Genomic DNA, 25,916 nt, shown 5'->3' on the forward strand with positions numbered 1-25,916 from the left:
TGTATTTCAAAGTCCAAACAAAGTAGGTCTCTTGTTTTCCTCTATATTTTAGACCAGCTCTTGTTTTCCTCTGACTAAAAGGCCACTTAACCCTGTAAAGCCTTGATCCAAAGAGCTGATATTAACCCAGCCAGATCAGTAGTTCAGGTTTCTTCCCAGAGAAGTGAAACCCAGGGGTGTGTATATGTGTCTGAATATAGATCATGTGTGAAGTTCGACACGAGGGATGTGTGACTCTGGGGTCTCCTCCCCATACTCCAGGACCCTTTAACTGAAGATAAAATCATTTCCCCCCACACACAGGGTTATTTTTAGAACTGGATGTTCACTGAACCTTATTATTTGACCTGATAACATAAAGAGTGGGCAGATTTATGACAGTCTACACACTGGAGACTCTAGGGCACTCTTAGACTTCTTCAGTCCGTGGTAATGTACACACTGGATCTCCATTATTAGGGGTGGGCGATATGGCCCTAAAATAATATCACAATATTTTAGGGTATTTTCACGATATCAATATCCTTGGAGATATGACGAAACAATACATAAATACTTTTATTAATTTCAAGAACGCACTATTTCAACAAAAAATAAATGTTGTTATTAAATACAGGCGTTGGACAATGAAACTGAAACACCTGGTTTTAGACCACAATAATATATTAGTATGGTGTAGGGCCTCCTTTTGCAGCCAATACAGCGTCAATTCGTCTTGGGAATGACATATACAAGACCTGCACAGTGGTCAGAGGGATTTTAAGCCATTCTTCTTGCAGGATAGTGGCCAGATCACTACGTGATGCTGGTGGAGGAAGACGTTTCCTGACTCGCTCCTCCAAAACACCCCAAAGTGGCTCAATAATATTTAGATCTGGTGACTGTGCAGGCCATGGGAGATGTTCAACTTCACTTTCATGTTCATCAAACCAGTCTTTCACCAGTCTTGCTGTGTGTATTGGTGCATTGTCGTCCTGATACACAGCACCGCCTTCAGGACACAATGTTTGAACGATGGTCTTACTGGTGCAATGTGCAGTTAATGAAGATTGTCCACCAGGCTGCTCTAATTTAACCATGAAACCTCCCACACTACAATGACCGGTGTTTCAGCTTCATTGTCTAACCCCTGTATATGTAATATATACTGTATTAAATGGTTTTATTTATTGAAAACGATTTCAAACATTGAGAGGCACTTTCCACTGTACTTTGCTGTGCCTAAACAACTCGTAAAGAACGTATGCCATATTATGGCTAATTGCATGATGTTGTTAGGTAAACATTAGGATGTCACGATATTGACTTTTATATATCATTTAAAAATGATGACCATATTATTGTGAATGATAACAATATGGCACAGCTCTAGTCATTATGATGTCACATTTGGTCATGGCTTATGATTGGACGGTTACCCCACTGTGGGGTTCCCTGTAGTTACATTTTATATCAGTTGATCTCAATTTGTGTGAAGATTTAATAGCATTATTGTTTTTAAATCAACATTCTTTGTTTAGTCTGGTTTTTATTCTGGTAGTCAAATATTGTACATATTTTTCCCCACATATACAGTTCCTGTTAAGTGTATATGGCGTGTGTGTTTGTTAGCTATGCTAGCATGTCTCCAGTCATCTCAGATTTTCTTCTTGAAACTCCTTCAGAAAAAATCTGTGTTGGATTATCGAAGACGGACAACTTAAAATAGAGATTTGCTCTTTGCATTAAAAATGCATGTGTATTTGGCCTGCCACTGCAGTGGAGCCCCAGATACGGAGCTTGGCGCTAACTCAACTGCAGGATTACACAAACTACACCCCTCGGCTACAGCAGTTTTTCAACCTGGTGTCATTGTAAACACATCTGTAGCACAGGGTCTGTAACCATGGAACATAACTTCAACAGGTTTCCTTCTACATCTCTACAGGACCTCTACAGAACTTAGAGAAAAAACTAATGCCCCCCAGCCCCACCCTCTTTCTGTGTGTGTGTGAGACACTGATAAGTGTTTGTCAGACACTGGCTGAGAACCAAAAATATCCCAGTGGCACCCTGTGGTCAGAGCCTTAGGTGGTCCACTATATGTACAGTACATTACAATTCCAGTTCCTGATATTTCTACCATGGCAATACACACTATGAAACCGGTAGTGGCTTTTTGATACATAAGGTGGTGTTACACTGTATTCCTTCTTAATGTCTGTCTGTGTATATATGGATGTGTGTGTGTGAGAGAGAGAGTGTGTGAGTGAATGTGTTCTTCTGTGGGTATGTGTGTATGTGAGTGAGTAAAAGGGATAATGGAAGAGAGAATTGAAGCCATAGAGAGAGAGTGTGAATGAGAGAGGAAGAGGAGAGTGTTAATCTACTCTCTCCCGAGGTAGAGGCTTCTGTGTTGCTATGCCTACAGGGTGGCGGTGTACGATTGATAACAAAGCAACACACGCAAAGCACTGATCCTCAATATGTCTCCAGTAGGCCTGCATAGTGTATCGCTTCTTATGAAATTGTAGCTTCAGAGCTGTTATAATGTTGTGGTTTTGGGTAATGATTGTGGACCAATCACTGTTTATACGGCTGTTTGATTGGATGCAGCCAAAGTCAGTTATTTTAGTAATTATGTTTCTGTTTACACTTCCAAAGGGGTGTGTTTAGGAAGAAAAAGAAGTCTCAGAGAGCTCTGTAGTAAAAGATAAAAATAAAAAGAGGAAGCAAAATGAATCCCCACAATCTGAAACAGTCAAGTAAGCTAGGACTGTGTACATGTTTGAAAACAAAGACATTAGCAAACATTTTTGTAGCTTTTAGGATCAGCACCTGTCTTGTAACATCTTCATATCATTTATGGTTAATATATTTGAATGAACAGAAAAAAAATCCCCCCGAACCCTGCTCCAAAGCTACACTCCTAGTTGTAAAGTGTACCACAGTGTATATTAGCATCATCACAATGCTAGCACTCAGGCCCTAGTGTGCAGCCCTAGTCTCTGATGATGAAGTGTGCACTTGTCCTCAGATATGGAAAGTGCAAGGTGCAGCTGTAGTTGTGCAATTATTAAAGAATGTAGAGCGGTGATCTGTTTGTGTGTGTGTGTGTGTGTGTGACATGCTCTCAGGCAGCAATGTGCAAGCTCTGACGGCTGACACTGATTCACTCTGAAGCTACACTGCTCTTTTCCAGCAAGCAAACATCTTGCTACACACACACACACACACACACACACACACACATATACACAGAGTAGCGCTGGGTTAAAGGAAATGTTTGAGGAAAAACCATGCAGTTTGCACACTTCCTCCACTTTTACGTTAGCTGTGGTTCATTAGTAAAGACGTATTTGGTGTCAGAAGTTTGTTCCTTTTATTTGGCTCCGGAGCTATGATGCTAATGTAGCTAACAAGCAACAGAGCTTTAGATCAGCTTCAGATATTGAATTATAACGCTACACACTTTCCACATAGTATATGAATATTACTCTAAAACTTTAAAATACTTTGTTGTTTTTGATTATTCTATAAGGAGTGTATTTACATAGAAACATTTATCTCAATTTTTGCTAAATATCTATTTGAAGAAAATGGTGTCTGTTCAATTTTTCATGTAGTCATTATTATTATTATTATTATTAATTATAAATGCAGATACATACAGAAACTGTATGACAAACTAACTGCTAATTTTATGACTAGCTAGCTGCTAATCTCCTTATATGGAAGGTATTTGTGTCTGGGAGCTAGCATGCATTCGGAATCTCCATTAGCTAATTGTTTTAGTGTTTTTTACTGATGTGCTGTAGATAGAGCCATTTGGTGACTGGGTCATCTCCCTTCTGACGCACTGACCTAAGGCTAATGAGGATGGGGGTCAAAGAGGGGTGTGTGTGTTTTGTTTGGGGGTGGTGGGGGGCAGGGACGGGTGTAGGTGAGTGTGATTGTAACCATGGATAATTATGTGTTGTAATTTTGCTTCTAGATTAATGTGGATTTATTATAGCCTTCACAACTGATGTTAGTGCACACTGGCAAATAATAAGTGTGGGTTAATTTCATAAGAATTAGCCCACAATCTGAGAAATCCTGCACGAGATGGAGATTCATATCATATTTGTGTTTGTAAGTGAAATTGTGATGTTACTCCAGACAGTACAACAATGTGCTTTGGGACACACACGCACAGACACACACACACACAAGCTAACACACATACACCCAAGGGTTAGCATAGTGTTTTTGGGCTGCCCCAGGGGACGTGTTCTGCTGGGCTTAGATTTTGGCTTTAGTGAAGTACACAGACTGTGTGTGTGTGTGTGTGCTGGGCAATTACCACACTGATACAGTAAGGCCTGTCAGCTGCTCTGGCTAATTGCCTCGTATTGTCAGAAAGCTGGCTCCTTTTGCTTCTTTTGGCATTGACTCTTACTACTTAAAAAGCTATAGGCAACATCAGTGTATTATTAATGTACTGTATGTTATGTGGCCATGTGTAAGAGTAAGTGAGATGTACCAACCTTAAGGCCCACTCCAGTCCATCCCAAAGGTATAGGATGGAGCTTCTTCACTGCTACACTGCCCAATGCTGGGGAGCTGTTATACCCTTCTAGCCTTCTGGAGGCCTCAGTAAGGCAAATGAATACATATATAGTGTATGCTACTTGTAATAATTCATCAGTATAGAATATATTTCACTTTATTTTGTCCTGTTCAATAAAAAGTTGCTATTTATTTTGTATGAATTAGTGTTTATAACCCATCCAGTAGAGACTAGAAGCAAAAGATGTGCATGTGTTTATTGGGGAAATATTCTAATTTACATAACGGGGCACTGCAGAAATGTTTGGGAACCACTGCTTTATAGACTCCTTGATCTCCATGACCCGATTACCATGGCCATTGCTTTTGTCAGTGATTTTTGTGGTTGTTCTCGTCATCAAACATGAGTTGATCTGTAATGTGTGTGTTAAGCTTTGAGCTGGAACAGTGTGTAAACTCCACAGTCATCAGGGATGGGCTTGCGAGTGATTCTCCAGCCTCGCAGGGTTGTCCCTAGCAACGGAAACAGAATGTATGACTATGAGCAAGGCCTAGCTATTTTTACTGAAGGATGCGTAGTGCTGCAGCATCCGCTCATCGAATACACATACACACACACACACACACACACACACACACACACACACAAATCCAAACAAAAGGCACTTGGCTGTGGACGCAATACACAAATCGTGGTGTTTTGCTTCTGCGTCTGAGCCTGAATATTCAGACCAGATTATATTTCATCATCAGTCTGTTTTGAAAAAATGTATACACTGAAGACTCACACTGGATCAGTTCTTGTTCAGTTTTTACTGTCCATCTGCTAAAACAACTGTAATTCACACTGAATTACAACCACTCAAAAGTTGTAAAACTGCCAGACGAAAAACTGCACACACTGCAGAATCATTGTGTAATAAAATGGTTTCAGAGTTATTACTGTCAAACTGTAAACACTACACACTGAAACCTCCTACAGGATTAAAACCACTCAAGAGTTACTAAAAACTACATACTGAAATACATTCACTCCCCAGTTATTCTACAAACTGTAAACTGTTCTACAGACACTACAGCTCCAAATTTATAATTGGAATTTGATTCATTATATATCAAACCTGATTGTCTTTATTGGTCCCAGAAGGTAGAAGGAGGGTGTATCAGGCCATGCATTATTTAACGGTAGCTGTTGACCTTGCTACTCTTTGCTAGAGTCCAGGGGAAAAGATTAAGCTTGTGTTTTAACGGTCATTAAGGTAAAGGAAGCCCAGCCTTATCTGAGTTATCACCACAACCTTGATGTATCACGGCTGCCACTGCCAGGGCCAATAAGCAACTGCCCTGACAGAGTGCCATGCTCTCAGATGCTGACCAGAGGGAGACAGACTGACCTGTGTACGAGCAGCTGTTAATCTCTGCTACAAAGCATTGTCTGTTAAATCGGGTTCATTACAAAGTAAAAGGAAATGTGCGGATGGTACCCACTATGATTGTATTATAAACCACTTTTAACACTGAATAGGAGAGATGCTGCAAAAGCAAGCAAAACATCCTGGTTTAAGTTGCTTGTGGTTATGATGTCACAACCATGTTACTACCAGTTTGGCCTGTGGCTGTGTGGCCTGGACATTCGTATTGAACAAAACGTTGTTGGTGCAAATAGTCTGGAGTGGAATAAATGACTAAATGTTGTACTGTTCGTGGCTGTCAGACAGGAGATGGATCGTTGCAGCTTTTCAAAGAGTTCACACACCTGAAAGAGATGCTGAAAATATTTTATCATAACATTTCAGCTTGTGGAATATGGCTCCTTTAATTTGAGAGAGAGAAAGAGAGAGAATTAAAGCTGGCAAGGTTGTAAAACTGGTTGCTTTGATCCTCAGGCTGCTGTAATCTTTGGGAATTTAGGAGAGAGACAAACAGAAAGAAAGAGAGAGTGTGAGGGAGGGAGAGAAGGAGAAGAAAAGGGAAAGAATGAAAGAGCGAGAGACAGAAGGTGAGCGAGAGGTTGGCAGTCAGACAGAGGGCAGGCCTGTTGTACATCAGCTCTCTCTCTGCTGCCTCCTGTCATCGTTTACCTTCCAATATGTTTCCTGATCCCCTCCCCCGCCCTCCACGGCGCGGTGACACTGCTCACGCCTGTCTGTTAGCATTGACATGCAGCTCGTCTGGGGCAGATTGCTGAGAGAACCTGGAATGTGCTTGGTCATGCAGCGTCACGGCTTCATGAATATGGGATAACGTCTCCACTCACACATCCAGCAGCTCAGATCTCTGCTGAAATCTCTTAAGGCTGATGTATAGCAGCAGTGGCTGGTGGAAAACAATGGCTATTTGTACAAATGATCTTGTTTGGTACTGCTTTACTGGTTTACACATGCATTGCACATGGGTGGCACAAACAGGTAGTGTCGCTATCCCACAGCTCCTGGGGTTGTGGGTTGAAGCGTCGCTATGGGTGACTGTCTGTGAGGAGTTTGATGTGTTCTTTCCATGGCGGTTAGTGCTCCGGTTTCCTTTTATGGTGAATTACGGAGTGAATTTGTGAGGTGTTTATCACCCTGCGAAGAACTGGCGCCCCCTCCAGGGTGTGTTCCTGCCTTGCGCCCAGTGATTCCGGGTACGCTTCGGTCCCACCGTGACCCTGAATTGAAGTCGTTACAGTCGATGAATGAATGAATGCATCGTACGTGGAACAAGAATGCGAGTCTAAGCAGGTTCCTTTGGTCTGTAAGATTGCAGACTGCAGTAAACAGGACCCGTGTAATAAATGCTTAGCAGAGCAGTGTACAGTTTGTATCTCAAACTAAATACAAACCGTTTCTGTTTCTCGCAGGTACGACCCGCCCTCCACGCAACGGAGAGGTGCCCGGCGTAGACTACAACTTCCTATCAGTGGACGAGTTCCTCAAACTAGAACAGAGCGGGACGCTCCTGGAAATCGGCTCTTATGAAGGTAAGACAAATCTGTTACCTTTATTTTACACCTCAAATTTAATCAGGCGAGTCATTAACTACATATTCTTCTTTAAGGAGGCAGCCAGGCGAGCAGCAAGGGCTACTAGAGAAAAGGAGGATGTATATATCCACACACACACACACACAGTAGACCAAGGTTTGGAACCCAGCTCGGGCAGGAAACTAATGCTGTGTCTGCCGTATTCAATAAACGTACTGTTAATGTAAATATCATTTTTGCTGCGTAGGCTGCTACCGTCTCTGATGATATATTAGTAGGAATTATACTAAAGATGCTTTCTTGACGTGTGTGTGTGTGTGTGTGTGCAATGACGTGTGTGTGACATACATGTTACACCTGTGTTTAAACCACAGAAACATGGATATTTCATGTGGTTTCATCATTCTGTATATCAGTGTCTTCTTTCTCTCACACACACACACACCCTCAGAGTCATTTGCTACATACAATAGTGGTCTCTCCCACTGTTACTGTCATCACAGTCAAACCTCTTCATCATCAGCTCACCTCATGTTTAATGTGCTGTCTGTTAATGACATTCCTATCAAGTTATTTTCAGTGTTGACGTTGAGCCATCTTCTGTTCTCCCTGTCCGTCTCTCTCCTTTTCTTCCTTTCTCATCCCTCACCCGCTTCTTCTCACTGTTCCTCTCTTATTCTCTTTTTCCTGTGCATCCCTCTCATTCCCTACATGCCTCTCTTGGTTTCTGTTCTCCTTTTTCTCAGCACTGTATTCATTTCTCTCTCGCTCAGTCTGTACAGTATACTCAGTCTCAGATCATAATCCCTCCACTGTTTTCTTTCTTCCTCTCCTCCCCCTCCTCTGCCGTCGACTCATGCCTATATCCCGCCTTGTTGCCTAGGTAACTACTATGGTACCCCAAAGCCCTCTGCCCAGCCGCCCGGTGTGAGAGTGGTCAGCAGTGATGCCCCAGCAGCCGGCCGGCCCCTCGATCTGCAGCTCACGCCTCGCCGCACTAAGTCCTACAATGAGATGCAGAATGCTGGAATAGCAGAGACAGAGGATGAGGAGGAGCTTCCTGAAATGAACAGCAGCTTCACAGGTGTGTGTGTGTGTGTGAAGGTGATAATGTGTTATGATTAAGGTAGTAAAAGTTTAGGATAATAGGTTAGAATTAGGGTTAGACTAAGTCTTAGGGTTTGTTCTAGTAGTAGTTAGGTATAGTAGTAGTGTGTGTGTGTGTGTGTGAGAGAGAGAGTGACAGAGAGAGATCTGACCATTGGAGTTTCCCAGTATTCAAACACTGAAATCACTATTAGCATAGTTTTACTTTAATTAGAGAAAACTACAGCAAATCTACAAACAAATATTTCAATTAAATATGTGTGTTTGCTCTGCTTCAGAGAAACACAAGTACCTCACCATAAGCATGTTCCCAAGGACACTCACTAGCCTAACTATGTTTGTTTGCACCAGAAAGAGTGAAAATAGTGTTATCTGAGCTCTAGTGTTAGCTCTAGACTGTACACAGACGTTTAAGCCACATTTAATTGGACATCCTCATGCTTTTTCATGAGTGGACACATGTCTGAGATGCGAAACAGTGACTTTTACTCGTGCTGAATTAGGGCTGTACCCTCACGTATCATTCGCGATAATATCGTCATAATTTTTAAAACGAAACAAAAAAAAAATCAATATCGTGATATAGTGATATTCATACTTGTTTACATAACGACGTCATGTATTTACCTGTCATACGGCTTACGTTCCTTACAGGAGTCGTTTAGGCACAGTAATGTACGGTGGAAAGTGGCTCTGAGGTCAAGAAATTTGCTCTAAACGGGAATGACTTCAGTCGTGTGGAGGTGGTTTGGTTACGAAATATCCGATGTACAATAAACCATGGTGTTATGTAAGAATATATTTATTCATTCATTCATTATCTGTAAGCCCTTATCCAGTTCAGGGTCGCGGTGGGTCCAGAGCCTACCTGGAATCATTGGGCGCAAGGTGGGAATACACCCTGGAGGGGGCGCCAGTCCTTCACAGGGCAACACACACATTCACTCACACACTCACACCTAAGGACACTTTTGAGTAACCAATCCACCTACCAACGTGTGTTTTTGGACTGTGGGAGGAAACCTGAAAACCGGAGGAAACCCACACAGACACAGAGAGAACACACCACACTCCTCACAGACAGTCACCCGGAGGAAACCCACGCAGACACAGAGAGAACAGACCACACTCCTCACAGACATTCACCCGGAGGAAACCCACACAGACACAGAGAGAACACACCACACTCCTCACAGACAGTCACCCGGAGGAAACCCACACAGACACAGGGAGAACACACCACACTCCTCACAGACAGTCACCCAGAGGAAACCTACGCAGACACAGGGAGAACACACCACACTCCTCACAGACTGTCACCCGGAGGAAACCCACGCAGACACAGGGAGAACACACCACACTCCTCACAGACTGTCACCCGGAGGAAACCCACGCAGACACAGGGAAGAACACACCACACTCCTCACAGACAGTCACCCGGAGGAAACCCACACAGACACAGGGAGAACACACCACACTCCTCACAGACTGTCACCCGGAGGAAACCCACGCAGACACAGGGAGAACACACCACACTCTTCACAGACTGTCACCCGGAGGAAACCCACGCAGACACAGGGAGGACACACCACACTCCTCACAGACTGTCACCCGGAGGAAACCCACGCAGACACAGGGAGGACACACCACACTCCTCACAGACTGTCACCCGGAGGAAACCCACGCAGACACAGGGAGAACACACCACACTCCTCACAGACAGTCACCCGGAGGAAACCCACGCAGACACAGAGAGAACACACCACACTCCTCACAGACATTCACCCGGAGGAAACCCACGCAGACACAGAGAGAACACACCACACTCCTCACAGACATTCACCCGGAGGAAACCCACACAGACACAGGGAGAACACACCACACTCCTCACAGACAGTCACCCGGAGGAAACCCACACAGACACAGGGAGAACACACCACACTCCTCACAGACAGTCACCCGGAGGAAACCCACGCAGACACAGGGAGAACACACCACACTCCTCACAGACTGTCACCCGGAGGAAACCCACGCAGACACAGGGAGAACACACCACACTCCTCACAGACTGTCACCCGGAGGAAACCCACGCAGACACAGGGAGAACACACCACACTCCTCACAGACTGTCACCCGGAGGAAACCCACGCAGACACAGGGAGAACACACCACACTCCTCACAGACTGTCACCCGGAGGAAACCCACGCAGACACAGGGAGAACTCCTCACAGACAGTCACCCAGAGCGGGAATCAAACCCACATCCTCCAAACCCCTGGAGTGTGTGTCTGTGACACCTACCTGCTGCGCCACCGTGCCGCCCAGAATTAAATTAATATTACTATAACATTTATTTCTTTGCAATAGTGTGTTCCTTAAAATAATGAAAGTATAATTCAGTGATGTGCTCATATCGCCAATAATATCGTTATCACCAAAATACCCTGAAATATTGTGATATGATTTAAGGGCCATATCGCCCACCCTTAGCTGGAATTGCCACATTCCTGATCTTTATTTGTCTCCCTCTGGAGCTAATAATTATGTTGCTAACATCTTCAGTTGTGGGTTGTTGTTTATTTCTCTATGAAAGCATTGCTTTTGAGTTTAAACATCTGTAGCTTACACACACCAGTCTCACTTAATGCAAATATAGGTCACGCACAACCTCCAAAGCAGAAAGTCTGCGGGTAAGCAAGAAATCACACGTGGACAATGAGACTTGTAATGTGAATCTCACCAGGCTGTGTTTGTTATTGCTGTCTTGCAATCAGACCGAGACTAAACAGCGCCCTCTGGCTGTTAAGACTGGCGCCTTTTGCTATATTTAACACCAACAATAACAAATAGTGAATCTTCAGATCTGTTTCAGGGGTGTGGCTTACACTCACTAATACAGGACTTTACGTTTAAATACAGCAAATGCTGTGCCTACTCTGATGATGCTCCCTATTCTGGGTCTGTTTCTCGGCTGTCGGATTTTCTGCTCCAGGTTCTGGAGCACTTGGCAATTACAATATAATTGGATTAATTAGAAACTTCTTTTTTTCAGCAGATTCCAACAAACTGAAGTTCTAATTAATTTGGATTAGGGTGAAATGTGTTAGGAGCAAATCTGCTGGCTTTGAAGTTTGTTTTAAGGATATTTGTCTGAGGAATAGTAGTGAGCAGCTTCTTAGAAAGAGTGGGCAATGTACTTTATTGCATATTATGTCCAAATATGCTTTTTTAAAAAACCTTATTACATTTTACACACCAGCACACCATAAACAATCACAGCACATGCCAGCGTTCCAGACCTCCAGAGTGATCAATGATCAACACACCACTGACCATCACTCTACACATCAGCACTCCATACATTCACTTTTCACATACCTCCACAACACAAACACCTTTTGGCTCCAAACTTCCACTTTAAAAGAGTATTTTTAACACAGTTTGCTACTTTGTGACATCAGTTGTAAAAAGCACTGTATAAATAAATATTTGATGTAACTCTAGTCACTCTTACAGTTTCCTAATGGCTGAAAGGTTGTTGATTCGGTTTGAATGTGTGTCTGAGGCTTGCAGACTGCCAGGAAAGTGTTAGTGTGGTGGTGGTGTGTATGTGGGAGAATAAGTGTAAACGGCTTTTGATGAGTGTAAATAGGTCAGGAAGCCAGAGAGGGGTGTGAAGTGACCCCGCCCCCTGTAACTCCCATGTCTGGGGCAGATGAACAAAGCGCAGAAAAGCACAGAAGCATTAGTTCTGATTTGAGTAGCAACTCTATCAACAGATCCCAGCAGCTCTGCTCAGTGAGTGTGTGTTTATGTGTCTTACAGGAGACTCGAGTGAACCAGACGAGCAGCCTTCGGTGCGACCCTTCGCCCCGGCCCACCGGTTCAACAACGCCTTGGCGTCAACCACGGAGAGCACTCAGAACACGCACACGCACCCCAGCCACCCCTCGGACGAGGACCCTCTGGGCCCTCTGCCCGAAAACTGGGAGATGGCCTACACAGAGAGTGGAGAGGTCTACTTTATAGAGTAAGAAAACTCCTTTTTAAAATGTATTTCGGTGTCAGTTGCTGTTAAGGTTTTGTGCTTGGTTTAGTGGAAGATAGGTGGTGGGTGAGGTACGGTGGTAACACCATTGGCTCCCATGTGAGAGCCTTGGGTTTGGTTCTTGGTCTGGGGAACCAGTCTGTGCTACACCAATAAGAGTCTTTGGGCAAGACTCCTAACACTGCATTGGCCTAGCTGTAATACCAGTGACCTCACAGGTCGCTCTGGATAAGACCCTCTGGCAAATGCTATAAATGTAAATGTAAATAGTAGTTTGTTAAGTCTCAGAAAAGATCAGAAAGCTGCACTTAAATCTGTAAATAATAAAAATACAATTCAATTCAAACTGAGCAATAGCTCCATCATTGAGATGCAATCAAAACCATTCTCAGCCTCCGTCCAAACTCGTGTTTTGCTCCTGGGTGTGGCACCCATTGATTCCAGACAGGCTCTGACCCTGAACCGAATGAGGCATTTACAGAAGATGACGATGAGTGTGTTAATAATGAACATTCCAGCTCCAACAGCACTTTCATACTCTTCTGATAAATGAGTGGAGTGATGGGACCTTGCTGTGCTGTATTTCCCACTGCATCAATTCCTGAGCATCTCTCTGGTGTGTGTGTTTTTAGCCACAACACGAAGACCACGTCCTGGATAGACCCCCGGTGTCTTGACAAGCCCCAGAAACCCCTGGAAGAATGTGAAGATGATGGTAAGGTCACTTATGTGTTTCGTCTACTGTGTTTTTGGCGAGCCCATTTTCCATGTGTTAAAGTGAGTTTTTGGTTGCCATATCAAGAGATATCCCACGTTAAAGGGGAATCTTACAAAGTGGTTTGCAAACACAATGCACCAACATTGCACCTATTAGCGCAGATATAACAGTGGTCCCTGTGACCACCGCTATAAAGTTTAATGTCTCTTAATGCTTCCTCACTAAAAGCTATTGCATGAAATGATTAAGAGTATATTTCCTGATGCCTCAGCCATTGATTTACATTGGTTTTGCTGTTTATTGTGGTCTTAAAGTTATAGGTTTGAATCCATAACTTGTGGAAATATCAGTAAATAAACCCAATACCAATCACTTTTTGGAATTTACCACTAGTTTCCCGTTAGTAACATTACATTCAAGTCTCAGGAGAAAGGAGTACGTTCACAGGTGGTGGTTGTTGACATTCAGACCCTGGCTCCTATTGCCACCGCTGTAGAGAAAATCCAAATTCTAGATTCATGTCAGTAGTCCAAGCAGCACATGGATTGGACACAAATGAAATCCTCCACCACACCTTTGTTTTTCTTAGTCTCAGTCTGTAGACTCCACCCATTCTCCCATGTCTGGTGTGATCCCTCAGTGGCCTATAGATGGCTCTCTTGAGCCGTAATAACATTCTCCACGCTGCCGTAATCCTCACCCCCCCCTTTGGAGAGTCTGTCTCACACACGTACTTCAAAGCATTAAGGAAGGACTGGATTATTCGCATCACCCAGCTCCAATCGGCCTACTGTACATCCCCTCTTCCTTCAGAGCCACTCTGTCTTAATTACACACCAGACACACAGCAAGAGAGGGAGACAAACACACACAGACTTAGATTCCGTATTCCTAAAGTCAGTCAGAGTATGACTTCCCCTGCAGTATTAGCTCTTCAGCACATGTTGAATGAGATTATTCACAGTTCTGTGCTCATATGCCAAAAGCCCTGGGCTTTTTCTAGAAGCTCTGTCAATTTAAATGGCACCATTTGAACTTTCCCTGTGAGAAATATGTGGATTATTTTTCTACGAATCATATCAGATATTCAAATACTAAAGAGTTCTTCAAATACAGTTGGGCCCCAAAACCTCTACTGTACACAATGTGTCTCAGTTTACTGGGAGTCATTAAAGAGGTCTGTAAATTGTGCCAAACTCAAGCTTTACCTTTTCACACACAGTTTGCGCCCTTGTTGTGTTTGAGAGGTTTAAACACAAGCAAAGTGGAGCATGAAGGACTGGTTCGTTTGCTCTGAAATCAGGGCTGATGTAATTGTATAGTCGCTGTTAAAAGGCAAGTTCAAGCTTTTCTCTGAACATCACATGCAGTCTGCGGTAAGGTTCTACATGCTTTTTATACAGGGGAAAAACCTCAGGAGACTGGTTGCTTTCAGCATATCTGGCTGCTTCTTGCAACTCCCATAATAAGTCGTGTTTAATTAGCGTTTGTTTGGATTAAAGCCCCAGTCAGGAATCTGCTAGAACTCGCTGCTGCTTAGCACAAAATCAGAAGCTGTCAAATATCAACACCCCTACCAAATTATAGCTCTAATGTATGTTTACCAGGCTCTCTGATTAAACAAGCAGCTAATCCCAGTGCGTCTTTAGTCTTGTCAATTCCAGACTGGGGTTTTAAGAATTTCTCTTCTGACTGTTACCACTGTGTTTCCTCTCCTCACAGGGCTCTGGTTTTGAAGCATACACAACCATGCCCAATTGTGATGTTCAGTTTACAGGAAGATAAATGGACAAGACAGATTTATGTGTAAATAATGTGTCCCATAACTTGTTGAATTTATAACTGAGACCTGTTCATTGGCTGAATCAGCTCAGAAAATTCACCTTACGTTATTTTTGTTGAATATTTTTATTTTTGGGGTCACACCTTCGACCTTAATCTCTATTCATGTGTTGCAGGTGACCTGTGCATATAGGAGTTACACATAAACACTCAGCTCTAATTAAAAACTGTTAAAAACTGATGTGGGCGGCACGGTGTCGCAGCAGGTAGTGTCGCAGTCACACAGCTCCAGGGACCTGGAGGTTGTGGGTTTGATTCCCGCTCCGGGTGACTGTCTGTGAGGAGTGTGGTGTGTTCTCCCTGTGTCTGCGTGGGTTTCCTCCGGGTGCTCCGGTTTCCTCCCACAGTCCAAAAACACACATTGGTAGGTGGATTGGCGACTCAAAAGTGTCCGTAGGTGTGAGTGTGTGAGTGAATGTGTGTGTGTGTTGCCCTGTGAAGAACTGGCGCCCCCTCCAGGGTGTATTCCCGCCTTGCGCCCAATGATTCCAGGTAGGCTCTGGACCCACCGCGACCCTGAATTGGATAAGCGCTTACAGATAATGAATGAATGAATGAAAAAACTAATGTTTAAATTGTTTTATTGTTTCATTCAACGCAATTAGTTTTCATTTAGATGTTAAAATGACATCTAGGGAGACATGAACCTTAAAGATTAATAAAAATTATTTTGCAAGCAGATATACATTACGTAAAACACTGCGTGAGTGCACACACATTTACTTTTTGACATACACTGTGCCCTACATAGGGTGTAGAGGGACATCTGTGATTTTGCCTTGGTTTCACTGTGGCGTCTCTCATCATCTCACATTTTCAGACTAGCAGAAATTACTTTATTAAACTGTGAGCCAAAACAGAGAAAGACTTAGGAAGATGGTCGCAGTAAAACATGACTTCAACCCACGGATAGAGCTAAAATTGGCCATCATTGAAAATCCTTGCAATGAATAATGTCAAACCATGCCTCAATATAATTCCCTCTGTCCTTCTTTTTTCACTGTTTCTCTTCCTATCCCCTCCCACTCTGCTTTGCCTTGGCCTTGAGAAGAAGGGGTACATACCGAGGAACTGGACAATGACCTAGGTAGGGCACTGATCTTTGGGAAATCTTGTTTTCTGCTGGTCCCTCACTATACCCACTGAAAGACAAAATCTTGTCTTGGTAGGGCAACAATTTTATCTGCAGCCATTACGAAATGCCAGACAGGCTTCTGATCAGATTCAACGGACAGGTTTATTGACTATTCTCTGCACGCTCTGGCTCTGGCTCTAGCTCTGTTTGTGTGTCTTAATCCTCCAGTCCTCCGCTAATGCTTTCCTGCCTGGTCTCCCTCCAGTCACTTTCTACAGTGCACCCGATCAGAAAGAGGCCCCAAGTGAAAAGTCCCATCATTTCAAAACAAGCTTTGCTGTGCTGTCATTTGCTCCATCTAACATAAAATATTCATCGCTGTTCTTGCAAACCCAGGCAGTATTCGTAATACGACTCCACTGCAATCACAGTGCTGTTTTCGTATGCATCCGTGCGGCTCGGCATCCCAGAAACGATGACGCAGACCACGGAGCCACAGTAATTCTGTGTCGAGACATGTTTCTCATATCACAGTGTCTAGCACCATGCATCTATTTGAAATCCCAAGACCCTCCCCGGGTCCCCTCCCCCCACTGCCCTCTTCAGCACCGTGAGCCGTATCCACAATCGAAGGCCAGCCCTGAGGTGGAAATGGATTTCACGTACTTAGCATCTGCCTCAGAGGCCGGCGATTTGTTTTTTTCTTCTTCATCCAGACAGATTGGAGAAGCAAGGTCAATAGCCATCGATTGGAGAAATTGGAAACATTGACCAGATGCCATCGAGCATAGGCTTAGGGTGGGATTTGAAGATGCGACGGGTCCCCTAGTGACATGGAAGAGACAGAGAGCACATCCTCAGATCAGAGCAGAATGCGACAGCAGTGGTTTAACAATGATTTGCCACTTGAGCGTATAGAGAAGTCATTTCAAACACGGGTATTGAGTTCAATTCTACCCAAGTCCAGAAGAACCCAGATCCAGTTTATAGCAGTGACCTGACCACAGCCTGGGACAATTCTCACCCAGAATCACCATAGCCCAATAATATTCGGTCAGAACCTGGCTGAAGTCTGATAAAATTGAGTCTGAACCAAGATTTAACTCAGTAGAATTCAGGCTCAGAGTCAAACCTTTTCAAAACAAAATTGCCACAACATACCTGTAACTAAACATCTTAACAATGTTGAAAAAAAACATCTCAAACTGTCTGTATGCCAGGGAAACAGTATCCCACTGAGCCTGTAGTGTTCAAACCTGACAAGTAGTAGAGACATGATGTCTGAACACTGACATGAATATTCTGAAACTACACAATCCACCCGGAGTACCTTTGCACTGCACCTCTTGCTGTTTTACCTGATCCCTTGGTAATTAATGATCCCTGCCTGAGTTGTTACATCAGGTAAATCCTAAACTGTACAAGACAGGAACCAATACCAGGGTCTGAAAGCACTCCTCTGTAGAACACAGGGCTTGGAACTAATACTCTGTTATTATTATATAAAATGTTCTTCCTTAAGTAACATATGCAGAAACAGAATCTGACTCTCAAATCCCAACACAAATCATTACAGAAAGCGTATGGATCAGAACTTGGATTAGAGTAGGGCCACGGCTATAACTGCTTTCCATTCTGCTTCATGCTTCTCTGGAGATGCTCTGGAGCAGCCAGACGGGTTTGAATGTAGACTCAGTCCAGCGTCTCTGAAGGAAAATGGATATCTCCATCCTGTCTGAGCACTTCACTGACACCTGAGTGAACAGAGCTTTCGGCGGACGGAAAAAATGGATTTGGTAAAATAATCTATGGAGAAATCAGGAATGTATCTTAAGTATTTTACTTTGTAAGAAGTAACTCAGAAGTGTGCTGAAAAATGATTTGTATATAAGGATTTTCACCATTGCTTTTGTTTGATTACTCAACAAATTATAAATAAATAAGTAAAATTAGAGGGGGAAATATGGAAATAAGTACATCAAGCGTTTGGATATAACTGGAAGTACATTGTTTAAAAACCTATCATAGTGTTCTCCTCCAAGCGTGCTGAGTTATTCAATGAGAGCCTGTCACGGCTGTTTGAAAAGAAACAGCAAGTAGTTGTACATGTAAGTAATTGTAAATGTAAGTGCAAACAAATTGCTGTCAGATACTGAACCTGAGTAAATCATAAATATGATTATCATTATTATTACTGGTAAAGAAGGTGGGTCAGGTGTAATACAGGCCTTGAGGAATACCTCTGAGGAAACTCCATCATCACAAGATTATTCACAAGCAATTAGCATCGCGTGACATTTACGGCTTCATTAGAACAAAACGCCAATCTGGCTAATTTGTTATCACTCTGCAAGCAAGAGATAACGACTTTTTCCTCTTCTTGAACAGAGAAATCACCTTGTTTTTTGGCCAATTAATGGGCAGTGCAGTAAAAGTGCTGTTTTTTGTATATTGAACAAACAAAATTATTTAAAAAAAAATCATGAATTATGACGTCCCATGGCTCTGAGCCTTATGCAAATCCACTGTTCCTGTCAAAACAGTCATAGATACAATTAATTTCCGTTTAGAGGTGTGTTGCAGCATAACTTGGAAACACACAAGTCTCGTTAAATTCCATGGAGTCGCCTTTGCTTTGCTCGTTGTTAACTGTGTGGTGATGGCGCTTTTGTATGCGCACACACTTGTTCATTTTGTATGCTCTTTAGGATGTGCAGTGGTGATCCTCATACAGTTTATGTCTGCATTTTAATGAGTTTAAATAACTCCCACCTGGTTTAAATTCCCACCCATTTTAGCTTTTCTAGCTTGACCTCAAAATTCAAAACTGCTGAGGTCACAACAACTAGCCTCTGTGCACCTACTATGATATTAGACAACACTGGCATATTTAGCTAATGCCTAATGAGCTGCAGATCAATTGCTTAAAATTATACAGGTACAGGTGTGTTATTGTGCATTTTTTCAATTTGTTTCATTGTCAGCTGCTTAAAACTCTTAAAACAGCTGTATATTACTTGGATGCTGCTTAGTGGCATTATGTATTTCAACACTTAAGAAGCTCTCACTAAGAGGGAATTAAAATCTAAAAGTATGATAGTATCCATCCCACTTAAAATTCTAATAAGTCATAAATACAATGTTTAAACCACTGATTTCTATGTGGTTTTATTTACATTGTGTTAAATAGCTTTTGTTTACATTCCCTTATTTTTAGCAATATTAGCGCTTTTGAATAAAATGCACAAAAGCCGTTAGCGCATCATTAGCCCTACTGTATTAAATACTGCTATCTCTAGGGTTGTGTTAGATCTCACCATTAGCTCAGAGCACCGCTGGCAATGTACAAATTCATTTATTGGTTTGGGACGTGGTGATTATCATTTTACAGAGAATTCCATTTGCATGGAGCCGCACAAATGGCTGGGTCACTTGATGACTGCAGCTTCTCTCATAATCCCAGTATGATAGCCTGGTTTTGATGGTTTTATTGCCTCTGAGATGTTATAAGAGTGAGCTGAGCGAGGAAAAGAAGAATAGCGTTAATTTGGCGGTGGCTCTGAAGCTCATTTCCACTTCTTCTCTGTTTTTTCTTTCAGAGTTGCCCGCAGGCTGGGAGAAGATTGATGACCCAGTGTATGGTGTTTATTACGTAGAGTAAGTGATGGAGAAACTGCAGCTTTTTACCCAGAGAGCACCTCCATTTTCATTAGTTTGTCTTGTTTGAATTTGTACTAGTTAAAGAATAGCTTGGCCAAAATCACATTCTCACAAATTCCTTTCGTTTTAGTTCCCAAATGAAGTCCTTTGGTTTTGGTCTGAAGCATACTTGGCTAGCTGGCAAAAGCTAACAATCACATCTAGCCAATAACAAAACTAGCAGCCATGGCCAAATCTTTGTCCACTGTAATTATATGGGGGGGGAAAAAAGGTTAGAAACCACATAAGCAAGTCTTGTTTGGGATCTTATTTAGCAACTTGAGGCAAGTATAATTAGCACTATGCTAATTATGTACATAGTTTCTCATTACATGTTAGCTAAATTAGCCTTGTAGCTCCAGTTCAAAGCTGAAGAGGCAAACTACAGACACCACTATGATTTAGCTGAATGGTAACATTTGATTTAAGGGGAAACGGTAGCATAAGACAAACTTCACGGTAAAACTGAGTAAGGTCAATCATCTGTTAACGCATTTATCATGTATCAAATCTCTCTCTCTCTCTCTTTCTCTCTCTATCTCTCTCTCCTGCTGAGGACCCTTGGGTGTGTTATGCACAAACATGAATGCAGTCAAATGTTTTGATGTTGTTCAAAGCCCTATCTCCCAGGCTTTTTCCCCTTTTTTTGCATCTTTTTGAACAATATTCCTGGTTTTTAGAGATGTTTTTCGCAATATGGTTGACTCAATTTTTTCTGGAAAATAGGCCAGTCCCAAATGTTCGAATCTTTATATCACTCTTTATTAAAAGATGTGATTTTCTACGAGTTCAATGTAATAAAGCCCTGCTCTCTATAGAGTGAGAGAAAAACTGATCTTAGATCAGAACCTTACACTGGAATGGTTTCAGAATACAGAGCATCTCTCCCGCTCAAACACAATTCCAAACACTGATCACACATTTATCAGTGTGTCCACAACTCTCTACCTCTTTTTGTTTCTCTTGTGTTCTATTTCATGCTCTGTTTTCTTTCTTTTATTGTCAGTTCTCTCCTGCTTTGACGTATAAGTATAACTTCTACTATATTCTCCTATAAGTGCTTGATTGTCTGTCTGTCTCTCTCTCAGTCATATTAACAGAAAGACTCAGTATGAGAATCCCATTCTGGAGGCGAAGAGAAAGAAGCAGCTGGAGCAGTCGCAGCCTTCTGAAGGTCAGTGGTGTATCCAGTGTTTGTTACTGACCATCTGCACCAGTGTTTCCAGTTTAGTAAAGATCAACCTCTGCATGACCTTTAATCTTCAAGCACATTTTTGGTTAAATACTGAATACTGACTACAAAAAGAATTAATATGCAAACATATATTTGTTATGTAATTAATTTACTTATATATTACCATCATATGTTCTAAGTTATGAGGGTTCTAAGAGTATGGCAGAGCTGATTGTAGACCACATTTTTCATGGCAATGTCCTTTAAAGTGATTTTCAGTCCAGGCTCATATTTCACAGACTGGAATCAATGTATTGCTTTTCAACTGGCCTTTCATTAATAGCATCACACAGCGCTATCACAGCTCCCTTGTATCAACAAAGTGGTTCCTGCCCTTTTCTATATTTATCATGTCCTGCAGAGGCCCACTTTAAATGCAGGTTGCTCCTCATGGGACTCTTGGGCTCAGACTTTGTTTTCAGCTTTCTCAACCACACGTCGTCTTCATTTCCATGCTTCATGCCCCCATCATCCCCTCTCATTTGGGCGAGAGGGCACATGTTTTTCACAGCTCTAAACTTCAAGGGTCGTGTTGGTTGCTTGGTAGTGGCCATCTTGTCTCAGGATGTGTCTGTAAAAACTCAAACAAGATGTTCCCCTCCCTGTTTCAGAATGGATAGAGGAACATCCGACAGCAGCGCCGATAGCCAGCTACACCACAAACCACCAGGAGACCTACAGAGAACCGGGTTCCACCGCTCCGATGCCCCAGATAGCGGCCAAACGTAGGTGTTTCTTCTCACAAAAAGATGTCATCACAGAAATGTATGTTTGAGTTACACGGTTTGCAAGGACCTTTGTTTTGCTTGTAATTTCTGATATTTAATGCAAATAATGACAAGCACAGCTTTCCTTCTATAAAACACACACTTTGTCTGGTTAAACTTCATCATGAACTAATAAATTATAAACTCTAATTTGTATGAGTTTATCTAGTACATTCATCACTTCTCTCTCTCTCTCTCTCTCTTTCTTTCTTTCTCTCACACACTCTCTCACTCCCCATTCTCTCATTATGTATCAATTTCATCTATTCTTTTTCCCTCAAGCTGCCTTACTTTTTTGTTCTCCACCATTTTTCTCCTGTATTATTTCCTCTCTCTCTCTCCCTCTCTCTTTTTCTCAGAAAGTCTTGCTATTCATCTTTGTTAGGGAGCTATGTGAATAAGACACCAAGGCTCATACAACAGGGTGTAATACAGCAGCTCTGTCTCCTTAATGAAGCCTTAATGGAGTCTTTTAGTTCTTTCAAAGAGTCCAGTTCTCACCCACAGCTTCAGATCTTTAGCTTATGTACAATTCAGCTCCGAGCAACACCCACACTTTAACTGTTCACCCACACTTTAACTGTTCACCCACACTTTAACTGTTCACTCGCACTTGAACTGTTCTTAAACCGTTATTTGTTTGGTTTGGTGTTGTTTTGTAATTAGGTAAAGCTTTAATATTCGCTAGCGTTTTATCCTTTGACTTTACAGAACGTACAGTCAAAATGACCCATGAATAATTCAGACTAATTGGAATAATTTGCTTTGGATAATTACTCTGCACGGTTGATAATGCGTGAAATGCTTGCAGGCAGAATTTATGAGGAATGTGTGTTCTCAAGTTTCATGTTTGATACTGTTTTCAATAAAGATGCTGAGCACTGCTCTTGAAATAGTGAAATATTTTTCAGATGTTATCCTCACTACGAGGACTTTTTGTTTATTGTTGTTTGTTTGCGCAGGAGGGAAGCCATTTTTCACGAGGAACCCAGCGGAGTTAAATGGCACCTTCATCAACACCAAACTGAAGAAGAGCCGTCGCGGCTTTGGCTTCACCGTGGTGGGCGGAGACGAGCCGGACGAGTTTCTCCAGATCAAAAGCCTGGTGCTGGACGGTCCAGCAGCCTTGGACGGCAAGATGGAGACGGGTAAGAAGTCCACCAGCCTGGTTGTTGCTGTGTTTACATGCCATCTACTGTGGTTACCACAAATGTTGGGCGAGTTGACGCTGACGTGATCTCCATCTTTCAGGTGACGTCATCGTCAGCGTGAACGACACTTGTGTTTTGGGCTACACGCACGCCCAGGTGGTCAAGATATTTCAGTCCATCCCCATCGGCTCCATGGTGGACCTGGAGCTGTGCCGCGGCTACCCGCTGCCTTTTGACCCCGATGACCCCAACACCAGTCTGGTGACGTCCGTGGCCATCGTGGACAAGGAGCCCATCATCGTGAACGGCCAGGAAAGCTATGACTCGCCGTCCAGCCATAGTAGTCAAACAGCCACAGGAGTGGGCACTCTGAACGGCTCCAGTGACCCCCCGAGACCCCGCAGCCCGTCGGACGAAGTGGCGTCGAACAGCTCGCAGGAGCGCTACCCCAGTGACGTAGTCACCCTGGCGTCATCCATCGCCACTCAGCCTGAGCTCATCACCGTCCACATGGAGAAAGGAGACAAGGGCTTCGGCTTCACCATCGCCGACAGCCCCTCCGGAGGGGGCCAGCGGGTCAAGCAGATTGTGGACTACCCGCGATGCCGAGGGCTGCGGGAAGGAGACATCATAGTGGAGGTCAACAAGAGGAACGTCCAGAACCTCACCCATAACCAGGTTGTGGACATGCTCAGCAAGTGCCCCAAAGGCAGCGAGGTGACCATGCTGGTCCAAAGAGGTGAGTGGATGGTGTATCTGGCTACTAGCTTGATCCAACAGACAAATGCTTGGTGTTCTTTTATGTTTTCGTTGGGAGATATACATATATTATATTTTTTTTGTTTCAAGGCTGCATGCCACGCTTGATCACACACTGCTGTTAGAGACAGACCATATAAACACTGCATTAGAATGACTGAATGAATGAATAATTGTGTACTGCTAATCGATCGCTAAATAATTCATGGCATATCTTTGACTCATACATTGTGTTATAACGATAATATCTCAAGACGTATTAGAATGAATCACATCCTGGTGGACTGCAGTTGAGGACAAAGGAAGGCAAGGACGAGGAGTGACAGACAAGGTGACGCGAAAAGGAATGGAATACAGAAAAGAGCTGCTTAACACAGGAAAGAAGGACCGGTGGCTAGAAAGCAGAAAGCAGCAGGATGAGGTGTGAAAATGAAAGCAAATGGAGAGAAAGGAAAAGGAATTACGGACCTGATGGTGGGAAGAGAGGCAGGGGGTTGGCAACAGATGGGGTGTGTGATTGTGAGAGGGGATGGGCTGGGTATAATTGTGATAGGTTGTCAGAGAGAGAGAGAGAGGTGGTGAAAGAAGCCAGAGCAAAGGGCATACTCTTGGCTATGGAATCTCTCACCTCTTGCTCATTTATGGAGACTTGGTAGACCATGATATCTCTCTCTCTCTCTCTCTCTCTGAGAGTGTTATAAGCCAGATCCCTGTAGTACTTAGCATGTGCAAAGGCATTGAATGAACCCCCTTTAGTTGAGGTCACACTGAACGACTGCTGGCTCAAGGACGAGTGTCGAGAACTGCCCACCTAAGACATGGCAGAGGAGCTTTCAGTGTTGAACCTCCAGTCGCTGCCTCCTCACTAATAAGGAAATGGATGACCATCTACACATCACTGTGCGTCATAACGTGAAGGTGTACGCTCGGCTGTTGCCGTGACATGCTTTGTTTAGCATTGAATGCTGATCTGCAGTAAGTGGCATTGGGAATTGTGCTTGTTCTCCTTTGATGACTGTATGAGAGAGTGAGAGAGAAACAGAGAGAGAGAGAATGCGAATGCATTGGTGGCTTTTTTGCTCGAAAAAGGAAATAAAAACCCAAGGCCATCATCACCAGTCTCTAAAGCGGCCTGAATTTATATTGTCAACGCCGTAATTGGACGCTTTTCAGGGCTGGCGCAGGCCGGCTGGGCCTGTATGGATTATTAAATTGATGAATTGAAAGACCTCTTATCTGTTGTTTTAGGCTAAGTGCTTCTAACCTCTGTAGGAAATTGCCAGTGAGCAGCGAGGCCACAACGTGTTGTGCTTTATTAAACATTTCAATTAGTCACTTTCGACAGACAGCTCCTGTTAAAGCGGGCGGTGGGAATCTTTTGCGGGACACGTGTAGGAGAAGCTCGGAGTGAGGTGGTGTTTCTGTTAAACAGACCGGGGGTTTGTCTAGGTAGGATGACCCGTTGGTGTGGTGGAACTTTAGGATGAACTCCAGCCTGAGCTTACAGCTGTGGCCTTGAGGTCAGTATGATCTGTGTGGCATTGTTAGTTCTCATTGTCTGTGCCTTGCCTAAAAATGAACTCATCCATTCATTCATGATCTGTCCAGTTCAGGGTCGCGGTGGGTCCGGAGCCTAGTTAGGCACCGGGGGAGGGGGCACCAGTCCTTCACAGGGCGACACACACTCACACCTACAGACACTTTTGAGTCGCCAATCCACCCACCATCGTGTGTTTTTGGACCGTGGGAGGAAACGGGAGCACCCGGAGGAAACCCACACAGACACAAGGAGAACACACCACTCTCCTCACAGACAGTCACCCGGAGGAAACCCACACAGACACAAGGAGAACACACCACTCTCCTCACAGACAGTCACCCGGAGGAAACCCACGCAGACACAGGGAGAACACACCACACTCCTCACAGACAGTCACCTGGAGGAAACCCACGCAGACACAGGGAGAACACACCACACTCCTCACAGACAGTCACCCGGAGGAAACCCACGCAGACACAGGGAG

General features: G+C 43.4%; 1 protein-coding gene across 5 annotated transcripts in view; it reads left to right on the plus strand.

Annotated features, from left to right (window-relative positions):
- The window catches only part of magi1b (membrane associated guanylate kinase, WW and PDZ domain containing 1b), a 133,086-nt gene that overhangs the window by 65,599 nt on the left and 41,571 nt on the right, over positions 1–25,916 (plus strand). For 4 of the 5 annotated variants that reach the window (XM_066670108.1, XM_066670111.1, XM_066670109.1 and 1 more), the window contains exons 3-12: positions 7,370–7,489; positions 8,376–8,576; positions 12,425–12,629; positions 13,280–13,362; positions 16,259–16,294; positions 19,882–19,939; positions 21,070–21,155; positions 21,827–21,940; positions 22,945–23,130; positions 23,234–23,872. In XM_066670108.1, the coding sequence (XP_066526205.1) occupies positions 7,370–7,489; positions 8,376–8,576; positions 12,425–12,629; positions 13,280–13,362; positions 16,259–16,294; positions 19,882–19,939; positions 21,070–21,155; positions 21,827–21,940; positions 22,945–23,130; positions 23,234–23,872 (1,728 nt within the window). The remainder of the gene's footprint in view (positions 1–7,369; positions 7,490–8,375; positions 8,577–12,424; positions 12,630–13,279; positions 13,363–16,258; positions 16,295–19,881; positions 19,940–21,069; positions 21,156–21,826; positions 21,941–22,944; positions 23,131–23,233; positions 23,873–25,916) is intronic. The other variant, XM_066670110.1, reaches the window with a different exon arrangement.

Source organism: Hoplias malabaricus, chromosome 5 (assembly GCF_029633855.1).
Source record: "Hoplias malabaricus isolate fHopMal1 chromosome 5, fHopMal1.hap1, whole genome shotgun sequence".
NCBI classification, from domain to species: Eukaryota; Metazoa; Chordata; class Actinopteri; order Characiformes; family Erythrinidae; genus Hoplias; species Hoplias malabaricus.